This window comes from Vicia villosa, linkage group LG4, assembly GCF_029867415.1.
Source record: "Vicia villosa cultivar HV-30 ecotype Madison, WI linkage group LG4, Vvil1.0, whole genome shotgun sequence".
Classification (NCBI taxonomy): Eukaryota; Viridiplantae; Streptophyta; class Magnoliopsida; order Fabales; family Fabaceae; genus Vicia; species Vicia villosa.
Window position 1 is genome coordinate 146,952,618 of NC_081183.1, and position 13,074 is coordinate 146,965,691.

At 31.3% G+C, this 13,074-nt stretch overlaps 1 protein-coding gene across 1 annotated transcript; it reads left to right on the plus strand.

The window, feature by feature from the left end:
- Positions 1-6,876: 6,876 nt before the first annotated feature.
- LOC131595427 (probable WRKY transcription factor 31) lies at positions 6,877-9,621 on the plus strand. The gene is made up of 6 exons (XM_058867773.1): positions 6,877-7,316; positions 7,434-7,514; positions 7,609-7,755; positions 7,859-8,227; positions 8,335-8,448; positions 8,635-9,621. The coding sequence occupies exons 1-6, from the start codon at positions 6,993-6,995 to the stop codon at positions 9,316-9,318; spliced, it is 1,719 nt and encodes a 572-aa protein (XP_058723756.1). The 5' UTR covers positions 6,877-6,992; the 3' UTR covers positions 9,319-9,621.
- Positions 9,622-13,074: the final 3,453 nt, after the last annotated feature.

A 13,074-nucleotide genomic window follows, 5' to 3' on the forward strand; every position in this document is an offset into this window, starting at 1 on the left:
GGCCTAATCTCTTCATTTTATATTTTTTTCTTCTATTTTTCAAATGTATATTATCAACTTTTTATTTTTTTTAATAGAATAAAATTATAAAAATTAACCATTTTTTACCATCTTGTAAAATAACATATTTTAATTAAGCTTCTTAAGTGTGAAGGGTATCTTTTTACTACTAGTTTGGTTTTTTCCATGGTATGCCAAACTCGTTTTAAAACAAACAAAAAAATGTACAAAGGTTTCAATAGAGGACAGAGGATAAATTAAGAATGTCTATAAATCATTTTGGCATTTAGTTATAAGTTTTGCTTTTCTTGACTCTTCTGCTTTGAACAGAAAAGTAATACAATGACAAAAGATGATGCTATATAGTAGTAATTTACTATCATATATGGTGATATCATTGAAAGAAAATTGACCATGTTCTGAAAATTTCAATGCAATAGCCAAAAGGAACATGTATTCTAACTAGGCAGAAAGTAATACCAAATCCCTTTTACTAATTAATATTACTACCAAATTAGATCATTATGCTGGTGTCATATGATTGTTAATTTACCCATAAATAAATTATAATTATAATTTTATTTTAGTTTTGAGATACCGTCATTGTAAGGCAGGTAGATAATTTGCCCACTAGTACATAATTTGGTTGTTACAATTAATTCAAGTTCTGAATTTGTCAATTTCTTGTAATGGAATGAGAAAGAAATTTGAAGAAATTAATAAATGTATAATGCAAGTTGATTGACGAGTAAATATTGAGAGAGAAAATTCATAGAGTGCCGGTTGATATATAAATATCCATGGATGTGTTTTTTCTAGAATTTTGACAGGAACTGTTCCCTTGTTATTGTTCAATTGTCAATGCATATATACATAAATGTCAAATGATTATTCATGTGAGTAGTTGAGGGATGAATTCCAGTAATTTTCCTATTAGATTGATACCAAAGACAGCTAGCTTGCGACTTCTTGTCCAATCAAATCCAATATAAAGAAGTTATTGCAAGAGTTTTTATTTATTTTTTTGGAAAGGGGAAGTTTTTGCAAGGGTTATTTACTAAGAAAAAACACTAGAAATTAGAGGCATAGCATATTGGGTTGAAACTGAGTTTAACTTTATCAATTATTTAATTTGATTCGTTTAAATTTTAACGGATAAAATTCATTGTCAAATCCAATCCGCAGTTTAATGATAAAAATTAAATTAAACTAACATGATTATATGGATCGTGGATTAGATTCGCATGTTGGGCAAACAATATCCCCTCCCGATCATAGTTGTGGGGGATCGAACCGTGGTCCTCCCTACCAAATTCAGGGTGAATCACCACTGAACCAATTAACGATTGGTGGATAAATCGTCTTGTATAAGAATACTTTTGATTTAATTTGATATGTAATTAATAATTGTAATTTTATAAATATAAAATAATTAATGTATAAATTCACATTTTTATATAGTTGTTTTTGTGAGAAAACTAATAACTCAAGTGATTTGAATTATAAAGTAAATAAATTATTAATACTTATAAATCAACTATATTTTAAACTAAATTTGTTTGAGAAATATCTTTTAAATAGAATCAAATTATATGATAAAAAATCATATATTTGAATTAAAATGATGACAAGATTTTAATAGTTAGAATGTAAAATACTTAAATTATAAAATAATAGAAGTGCTTCTTTGTATATATATATATATATATATATATATATATATATATATATATATATATATATATATATATATATATATATATATATATATATATAGATATAGAAAGTTAAATTGAATAATTGAAGATAATTGTAAAAATAAATGTAATGGTAAAAAAGTATTGGTGTGTGTGGTATTCCTACAAAGGTAGGGTATATTTATAGATCTTAGTAGATTTATAACCGTTTTAGGCGGTTAGGACTTGCCCGCGACGGTGAAAGGGCATGTATTGTGGTGTTATAGCGTTTACAGTGGTTTTAGAGGGTCAGCTCATGTGAGATGAGAGATTCTGTATGTAAGCATTGTGCTTAAGGTATGAATGATCTCCCTCTCTCCTGTTAGGGGAGAAGTAGAGACCCTTGGGCCTAAGATTTAGGAAACCCTAAAAGGTAGTAATCACTCTTTCTTGATTCGGGGAGGTTGCTGACTACCTATTTTGTAGGAAGTCATGGTATGACTTAGTCCGCATAACTGGTGGAGGGATAGTGGCGTTGTGCACGTGTCTCATTAGGAGGGCGAGCCCCCACACTACGCAAAGGTAACACCCAGGGTGTCACCTCATGAAGCGGGAACCCTTGAGTCATGTGAAGTAAAGTTCGTGATTCTAAGATTATGTCTCAAATAACAACACTGGATTGTTTGTAATGGATATGGTGTAAGTGAAATTTTTTAATGCGGAGTTGTATTCACATAGTGAATTAAGTTTTCTTCATTCTAAAGTATTTTCAAGATGTGCACAAGTTTCTTTAGGCCTACTTAATTTTCTAATATAAGTTGGATTTATCTCTAGTGCGAGACCTTAATAGTTCTTTCACAGTAGAAGACCAAGATTTCATCCCTTTTTCATTTTTCAAAAATATTGTGGGGGTTTTAAACTGTTATAATACATTGTTATTTTTCTAGTGCAGTATGTTGCGGAGGTCAATAATCGCTGCTATTTCAAAGTTTTTTAACTGTAGTAGTTTAAAACCCCCCTTAAATAACCTCCGTTATTTTGTTGAAAAACGAGGGATGAAATCTTGGTCACTTACCGTAAAAGACCTATTAAGGTCTCGCACATGATACTGAGTCAGATATGTTAGTTCTTACATATAGGATTCTACTTTGCAAAAGTAGAAACTCTAACTTTACATTTTGCTAAATTATCTTTTGTTTGCTTAGAGAACTCACTTACTCATAATCCCCATCTTCCTTACTTTAATTGACTTAGCTAGTCTAATGTTTTCTTAGTAAATTAAAGTCACCCTATCTCCTTCAATTCTCGACTATGTGGTGTTTATAACTTCCCCTTTTTTATTGCTCTTTCATTTTACCTATAAATCACATTAAAATAAAATATTCATGTTGTTTATTTTAAATCAAAAAATTCCTCTTTATCGTACTTTGTTAAGAAGGTAATTTGTTTGCGGAAAGTTAAGCTCTAATCGTAAATGTCAGAATACTATGTCATCATTATTAAAAGGGAGGGAGGGAGGGAGAGAGAGAGAGAGAGAGAGAGAGAGAGAGAGAGAGATTCAAAGAAATATATTGTTGGTTAAAAAGATAGTTGTGATTTAACTCCAATGACAAAGTAGTAGCGTCTTTCACTCTTCTTAGCATTTAATAATATTTCTAGAGTTCAAATCCTGAAAGGTATAGTGAAAACGAAAAAAAAACTAAGACTACAAGATAGGTTTGACACATGTAAAACATATGTAAAAGTTAACAATGGAGACAACATAATGAAACCTTTTTCTTACGATGGCTAAAAAGATCCATGTGTGATGTTTATATTTTTGGTAATTTACACAGTGATTGCATAAAGAAAACAAAGTTGATTATTACTTGTGTGATTAGTTGCACCCAAATTTACTGCCCAAATGCGGTTGGGACTAACACTAAGAAAGGAAAAAATAATTTTTGTTATGCTATAAATCAAGAAGGATTTGGATATTCAAGTATCTTGTACAATTGATATAGTTATTCTCAAGTGTGTAAAATTAATGCTTTAAAGTACACAATTTTCATATTTCTTCTTCACATTGGGAGGTTTTTGTGGAGTTAACAACAAGTCCCATAAGTATTCCATGAGTGTGTACAATTGTCACACTATGGTCTCTAAGATTTGTTACCATATGTTTGCCCTCTTCACAATAGTTTCTAGCTGCAAGGGAACTTCTAGTGGCTAATGTGGATTTATGTACTTGCATGTATGATGTCCACGTCAATCTATTTGGTTTTGATGATGAATTTTTTTTAAAGTGGAGTCTTTATCAAAATTGTTGATCAAGTCCATATGGCGTTAATGATGACAATATTATACGGTGAAATCGTCATCTGATGCAGTGATCAATTTGTGATGCGTGAAGATCAAGATATCAAAGCTTATCTATGAGGACAAAACATAATTTCAAGAAGCATTCGGTAAATTCAGTGAAGATCTCTATTCAGCACGTGTGTGTGATGACGGTGTCTATCGGGAAAAGTTATCTCAAGCCTCATCAGAGAGAAGACTCAAGGTTATAGTGAAGTTTTAAAGTCAAAGATATTGTAGCAAGGAACTGGATGCTTCATAGTTGTGAAAGACAGGGAGTGGAGTGTGAAAGCTTGTTATGTCTTTGTAGAGTGATTTGTGCCTGCAGAGGTATAAGATTAGCTCTCGAATTTACTAAGAAAAACATACGCATACTTTTGAATGATCAGAAAGCCTGTCTTATTTTATTACGTTAACCATAAAATGTTTTGTGCCTAACTAATATATTAAAAACTCATTTTAATCGGGAGGTATTTGTTACATGGTATAATCGATTAGCCTATTATGGTTAATCAATTATCACTCTTGCAACAATAATAATCGATTATTGGGTCTCTTAATTGATTAGTGGAGCTGCCTTTTGAAAACCTTCATTTTTGTACTACATAATCGACTCTCCATATCACATAATCGATTATCCCTATCGCATAATCGATTATGAGGTTTAAAAGGCTCATAGATCCTTTCCTTTTTTAGCCACATTTTATCTTGTAAATATAGGGCTTCTCGTCCCCCTCCTTTCATTACACACCAGAAAAATGTATTATAAATACCATTCTTTCGCTTTTTTCTCTTTGTTTATTTATTCACTATTGCCTTAAGTGCTTTTGAAAATGAACCTTTTATCTATGAGGTGCTTGTATTATTATAATATCACATTGTGAGGAGTTTGTTTTAGTTGTAATTAAATCAATTAAAAAGTTTTTGTTTGGTTCTCGAGGTAAACTTGATAAAACCTCTGTTTGGTTGAGAGGTCTTCGTATTTAATACTCTTGTTTGGTTCGCGAACTTAGTCTGGTGTTATAAACTCTCAATTGGTTCGAGATTGTCCCAGTGGTAAAATCTCTAGATTATGAGGTCTCCAAAATTAAAACTCGTGTTTTTTATAGGATGGAAAGTCATTGAAAAACTCTTGTCCTTTTCGTGAAAAAATCCTATCAAAATCTTATATCATAGTAGAAACTCTATAGAAGAAAATTGTAGGGAGATGAGTAAGTCAAAGCATTATGTCGAATCTCTGTAAATCTCTAATGAATTATTTTCTTTAAAAATTTATTTTCTTTATTTCATAATAAATGAATTATTTTAAAATAATTGACACTTTAAATATGTTTTGTGATATCCAATTGTTTTATTTAATATTATATACATTATATACATCACTTTTATCACTTTTAGTTTAATACTCCTTTATAATTTATTTTTTTGTAATATAGTAAAGTTTTATTCTAGTTCATTTATATTTTTGTAAGCTACGTGAAATGACTAATAGATTAATTATTATTTATTTTTTTTGGCCTTTTAATACTTACAATATTTTTAGTATGATATTATTGGAAATGGTCCCACAGAGTAAGGAGTCAACATAGTTCCGGGAGGAGTTCAGTCATGGATCCGACGTAGCACAGAAGACAGAGAAAGAGCCGGGCCGTCAAATTAGTTGACTTGGCTTTTTCCTTTATCGTGTCTTCTTGTTGAATTTCTTCTCATATTTCATTTCATTGCGTTGTTGCGTGTGTACTACTATGAGAGAGAACATGAAGAATATCATTTTCATCACGTGTAACGTCCCCGCAGTATTCGGGGGCGGTGGCTCTTTTTCTTCTTCTCATTTATGATTCAGTCAAAACCTTTCTTCACGAAACATACACGAACCTACCTCTATTTTCCTTTCTTCTTTTTTCTTCATTGATTCAATCTAACCCCCTTTTTTGTACTACTATCTTTTTCTTTTTCTTCATTACTTCTACCCCTCGTCGCATTCATACAACTATTTTTTATTCCTTGGGATTGGATTTATTACATTATTGCTAATTATATTATTTTTAATACTTGTAAAAAGATACTAGTACTCTCCTAATAACCTAGCTAGATAGTAATTCAAACAGATACATTTAAATAACCAAATTAAGCAAGAATTAATCAAGGAAAATTATTAGAAACTCTCTTACACAACCATCCCATAAATCTAAATAAAAAAAATTAAAAATTAAATAAATTAAAATTTTTCTCACTTCTTATTAGTTGTTTATAAGAATGTGAATTATGATTATTTCCATGCAAGAATTCCTCAAGAATGAATAGTAAGGCCACCAATTAATTAAAAGGAGTATCCTCTTTTCAAAGTTTTAGATTTAAACTCTGTTAAATATAAATTATTTATTAAATAAAATTAAATCGAGTAAATCAGGATTGTTTTTGAAAAAATAAAAGTTTATTTAGTCAAAAAATTAAAAATTAAATAAAATTATTTTAAAACCTATCATGTCATAAATTATTTTATACTGTAATTTCTTTGAAAGTTAAACTTAAAATATTTTTGTAACACAGACTCTTTGACAAAGTATAACTAGTCTATTCTCACTCCCTATTTGCAAGGTAGAGATAATAGTAATAATATGAAATATATTGGCAAACTGTGGACGTGTGATTGTATGGTTAATTTGTAATTTGTGTGTGGAGGGAGATAACCTACCTAGCATTCAAATTTGGGACACTGTCCAACCTGACGCACCATCTTACGCAACAGTTTGAGGACTAATAATAAAATACAATAAATATCGTGGAATTTTCATCCAATCCAAATTTCTTTTTCCATCTGGTCCACGTTCCTTCTATTCCAAAACTCTTTTTATACCCTAATCCATTTCACTGGTGAAAGACTTCATCCATCTCTTCCCCCTCTCTCTCTCTAAACTCTTTCCTTTTTCTTCTTCATCTCTCTGGTTTTTCCCTTTTTGTGTTTTCATTATTTATTATATGGACAAAGGTTGGGGACTTGCTCTTGACACTTCTTCTTCCTCTCCGATTCCAATATCTCACTCTTTTTTACCTTCCAAACACACCAACACCACCAACGATAGAATGTTTCCTATTTTAGGATTCCCTGTAAACCTCACCCGCAACACCAACGCTGAAGATGGTGGTGATCGGAAAATAACCGGCGAAGTCGATTTCTTCTCTGAAAGAAACAATTCATCACCTTCAGCTTCACACGATCATCATGTGGTTAAACACAATAACATCAAAAAGGAGATCATTTCAACCGATGTAAAACCTTCCACTTCCAATATTCACGTTAATGTAAGCTTCTTAATTACTATATAGCCTCTCATAATTATTATCAAATCTTGTTTATAATTATAAATAATAGCGTGTTTGTCTTCTATTGATTAATTAAATTTGATTCAAATATTATAGACCGGTTTACAACTTGCAAACACCGGAAGTGATCAATCTGCTGTGGATGATGGAGTTTCATCTGATGCCAAGACCATTGAGGTATACATAATTTTGTTTAATTTAATTTAATTTAATCTTTGAGTTTGTTATTGGTTTGATAGATAATTAATATAAACTTGTTTTATTAATTCAGCTAGCACAGTTGCAAATGGAGCTTCAACGGATGAACTCAGAGAACAAAAAGCTGAAAGAGATGCTTAGTCATGTTACCGGTAACTACACCGCTATGCAGATGCAGCTCATGGCATTAATGCAAAAGAATCACCACGCAGAAAATGAGGTAATAATAAAAACGTAATTAGCATATAAGATTTCAGTTTATGAACCAAATTCAAATAAAATAAGTATTAGTTTCATAGATATTAATAGTAATTGGAATTCAGGTTGTTAATGCAAAAGCTGAGGATAAAAACCAAGGTGTTGGTGGAGCAATTGTACCGAGGCAGTTTCTTGAGATAGGGACTAATGGAACAGCTGAAGTTGATGATAGAGTATCAAATTCTTCATCGGATGAAAGAACACGATCGAACACGCCTCAGAATAGTCTTATTGAAGCTGGAGCTAGAGATCATAAGAGAAATAACAATGGTAAAAATGGTAGAGAAGATAGTCCTGATTCAGAATCACAAGGTTGGGGGCCTAATAAGGTTCAGAAAATACTCAACTCTTCCAATGTTGCTGAACAATCTGCTACAGAAGCTACAATGAGAAAAGCTCGTGTCTCCGTTCGCGCTAGATCAGAAGCTTCAATGGTATACATAATAACTACTACTAATTAAATCATACATAATTGATTAAGGCAATGAATGATTTCATGATTAGTTTTCTAACTGAATTATGCGATCGATCACAATTGCAGATTAGTGATGGATGCCAATGGAGAAAATATGGACAGAAAATGGCGAAAGGAAATCCATGTCCTCGAGCATACTACAGATGCACTATGGCAGTTGGTTGTCCAGTTCGCAAACAAGTGAGTTTTCTTTCTGATAGTACTATGGTCCTTTTTAGATACGATGAATAAGCGATGTATCTGGCCTATATATAAACTTTATGAATAAGAAAAGCTTCTTAATTACTTGATGAATGAAGAATAAACTTTCTGAATAAAACATTAATGTAGCTCAAAGCTAATGATGATTCATGTTTTTGTTCATAGGTTCAACGTTGTGCTGAGGACAAAACAATATTGGTAACAACATACGAAGGAACACATAACCATCCACTTCCACCAGCAGCTATGGCAATGGCATCAACAACCTCAGCAGCTGCAAGCATGTTACTATCAGGTTCAATGTCAAGTGCAGATGGAATCATGACCCCAAATTTATTAGCAAGAGCTATTCTTCCTTGCTCCACAAGCATGGCAACACTTTCAGCCTCAGCACCATTCCCAACTGTTACATTGGATCTAACACAAAACTCAAACCCAATCCAAAATCCAAATCCATTGCAACAATTTCCAAGACCTCATCATGCACCATTTCAAGTCCCTAGTTTCTTTCAAGGACAACAACCTCAGAATTTTCAACAAGCAGCAGCAGCAGCATCGCTTTATAATCAATCTAAATTCTCTGGTCTTCAATTATCTCAAGAAGTTGGTTCTTCTCATTTAACAACCACACAAGCCCCAACACAACAACAACAACAGCAACAACAACAATCTTCCTTAGCAGACTCTGTCAGCGCCGCCACCGCCGCTATCACGTCCGATCCAAACTTCACCGCTGTTCTCGCCGCCGCTATCTCCTCCATCATCGGTGGTGGTGGTCATGGAAACAACAACAGCGGCAGCAACAACAACAATAGCAGAAGTACAGTTAGCAACTTTTCAGGAAACTAAATCACTTTGTTTTTAGCCTCCTTGTTTTTTCAGATTATTATTCCTTTTTTATTTCAAAAAATATATTATTCCTTTTTTTTGTACATCTTTTAAGGTAAAGGCACATCATAAATGTTCATATTCTTTTTAGTCCATGTCTTTGGATTAAGAGGATATATAGGAGAATAGTAGATCATATATGAAAGAAAAAAATCACTTCAATTTTTTTGTTTCATTTTACATTGAATAATCTTGGACATGTAATATGTTATTCAAAATTCTTAGACATGTGATATAGAAAAAAGAAAAATATGTACTATCTAACTTTTTTTTCTTCATTTGTTTCATCGTTATCTTTCCTTAATTTGTAACGTAACCTTTGTGGAAAATATTGAAAACGACATAGATATAAATTTAGTAACCAATCTACTAAAGAACAAAAAAGAGAAAGAAGAAGAAAAAGGTTGAACATAGAGAGCCAAGTGAATAATCCGAATAATTTTATTGGTCAAGAAATACGGCCATTAATATTTGATATTGACACGTTCATGTATGGTAGGAAGTAGTAATCCAAAAGTGGACTTAGCTACACTAATTTGAATTTGAATTTGATTTTGGGAGAGAGGAGGCTAGAGAGTTTCTTAGTAGGTTCGTGTGGTGTTGTTATACTACGTGATAGTAATAATGGTAATTGATGAGAAATAGATAAGGTCAACTTGATGATAAATACTATAGGAGAGGGAGATTGAAAAGTGAGTTGGTGGATGTTGATTGAAAGAAGAAGAAGTATACAATTTTTGACTTTGTTTCCGGTTATGAATTATGATGGAGCTCACGTTCATGTTAATGGCACCTTAATACATGTTTGGAGTAATCATGTGAGGGTATTTATATTAGGGGATGGAACCCGACATAAGGACATGTTACCTTATGGGGTTGGTACGTACTATGTTTCCACCGTACGTTGCAGTCTTCGTCGACCATTGTTTGACTTTATCCAAACAAACGCGGGGCACTTGTGTATGATTATGATTAACAGGCTCTCTTTCTGAGGTTTAACATGAAATAAACAAATGTGATTTTCTTTTTTTTTGTTTTGGGGAAGGAAGTCGCTCGCTAGTGCACTGCACCTCACCCAAAGTTCACGTCGCTAGGTCAATTCATGCTTCGACGCACTCCCGCCTTGAAAATTTTTAAATTTTAGAATTCAAACGATATTAACATTTTTTTAAAAATAATTTACATGGTTATAATCAAACTAATACTACTTTATTTTGGATTCTACTATTCAAATTGTGTTTTGTTGGGCTAAGAGTCTCACATCAGATAATATATAGCATGAATATGTGTTTATAAGTGGAGGGCAATTCTCACCCTACAAGTCGGTTTTGTAGGGATGACTTAGGTCCAACCACACTTCTTAATATGGTATAAGAGTCTGGTTTAAGATCCGGTGGACCACCTATTAAATTTTCGCTATCGGACCACCCACCAATTATTTTCACGTTCCAACATGTGTTTATAAGTGAGGGCAATCCTCACTCTAAAATCCAATTTTATAGAGATGAGTTAGGTCCAACCACATTTATTCACTAGAACAAGAGGTGTCAAACCCATGGAGACAACAAAGAAAAAACTCCAACTAAATAACAACCAAAACACCCTCCTCACAACAACAACCTAAATAACCTCAATACACAAGCTCAGATCGACAAATCAATCCGACCAAACAAGACTCATCCCTATCCCATAGAAAGAAATTACCCATACAAACACTAAGAACTTAACCATACCAACAACATCAATCTTACATAAGAAACCACCATTAAAAAGAATATCATTTCTACAAGATCAAATAACCCAACATAAAACTAATTCAAAAAACCAACTCAAGTGTAAGATAAAACGAGATTTACAAGATATCTCCAAAGCTTGAAAACGGTCTATAATGGAACCCGGATACAAGGATTCGTTAATCCGAAGTCATTCACATATCTTCCTCCACCACGACCTTAAAACAGGACAATTACCGAAAAGATGATCGAGATCCTCTTCTTCCCCAAAACATAACAGATAAACCAAATTGTGAGGCACTACGACAACACCACTTTAAAAATATATTCTACTTTACATTGTTTCTCATTGATTTGGGTTGTACAATTTGAATTCTCAACAAATCTCCGTCTAAATTCTACAATTTGAATTAATTGTGTGATGTGAATGGAACGAAAAATATAATAAAATATTATAAAAATAATAATTATGGGTCATATTACTTTTTTTTAGATAAAAATATTGTGTTTGAAGTCTATTGATGATTTGATTATTTTTGAGACACGAACTTACTTCGTGTTTTTAAAAGGATTTTAATAAAGTTTCTAAAAAGAAAATATGGTGGTGAACACGAGATACTATTTCTAAACAAACATATATTAGATGAGATTGAATTCTAAAATTTTAAGACCTCAAAAACATTATTTAGATTTTATCTAGAGGTCATTTTCGCCAATTTTATAAATTTTGTAGAGACTCCAAATATGAAAAAAAGAAATCACTAAATAAAACAATAAGTAAACATACCAAGGCCACGTTCAATTCATCTAGACTTTAACATTAAAGGCACAATATTAAACAAAAAATATTCTATAAAATTGGTGACCGCGTGATCTTTTATTGACGTTGAAAATGACTTGTATTTAAAAACAATAGATATTTCTATTTATAAACGGATGGAGTAATTAGATTTTCTTTGAATGAATTCATGTGCTTGCATGTGAAGGAGAAGACTAACTTCATTAGTTTGTTCCTTATCAAAATCAGTTCAACATGAGTCATGACTCTCAAGAGGTTTCGATGGAATACAAAATTGAGATCTGTGTGCTTCTATGACAACAAGAAAGATATGGTGCATTTATTGAGTTTGATTTTACTTCGATGGACAAAAAAGAAGTACACTCTCTTCTTTTGTAAAAAGTACAAAAGTACACTATTCTGTTAGTAAAAACAAAGTTTTAAAGTTTAAAATATAAATAAAAAATAACTAGTACTTCCAAATGATTATTTAAATATATTTTAACTATTAAATTAATGGTCAAAAAATATATTTATTAAAATTAGTTAACTTAATGTTATCATTTTAAAGTTTTTTTTAATTAAATAACGTTATTATCATAAAATAAATTACTATAAAGCAATTAAAAGAAAGGAAACATATTTAAGGGATACAATTAATATTTTGACAAATAAAATTTACCACTATATTGTGTTTTTAAATATATTGAGTTTAATTCATTGACATGCTTTTAATAGGGAAGTGATATAAAAAATGAGGTTAATAAAATATGGGTCATGCTAACGAATGTCCCGGGAGGGAGTACTCTTTAATGTTTCTAAATAAAGAAAATATTATCTAAATAAATTAATCATTTCGATTTTTAATTCATTAAATAAAAATATTTTCAATAAAAGATACATTTTGTTACTTAAAAGAAGTTAATTATTTCTATTTTTAATGCAATGAATGCAAATATTAATAACAAAACTTACCTTTTTAAACTCTTAACCAATGCCCCTGAGACACTTGTTAGCATTACCATAAAATATAACATAATTGTGTCATCAAAAAAAAATATATAACCTAATTGAATTTTTAAGATTTATTTTATAAATACTCACAAATTGTAAAAGATAAAAAAAAAAGCAGGGGTTAGCCGAATTGTGATATTAAGTTTTAGGGTCATTGAATATATTGAATACAAGTACTTTAAAAAAAAAATA

Bases quoted from the DNA above. Each gene is read 5' to 3' on its own strand.
- LOC131595427 (XM_058867773.1), top strand. From the start codon at position 6,993: ATGGACAAAGGTTGGGGACTTGCTCTTGACACTTCTTCTTCCTCTCCG. The intron at 7,515-7,608 runs GTATACATAATT...TTATTAATTCAG, and splicing joins CTGATGCCAAGACCATTGAG to CTAGCACAGTTGCAAATGGA. The intron at 8,228-8,334 runs GTATACATAATA...TCACAATTGCAG, and splicing joins CTAGATCAGAAGCTTCAATG to ATTAGTGATGGATGCCAATG.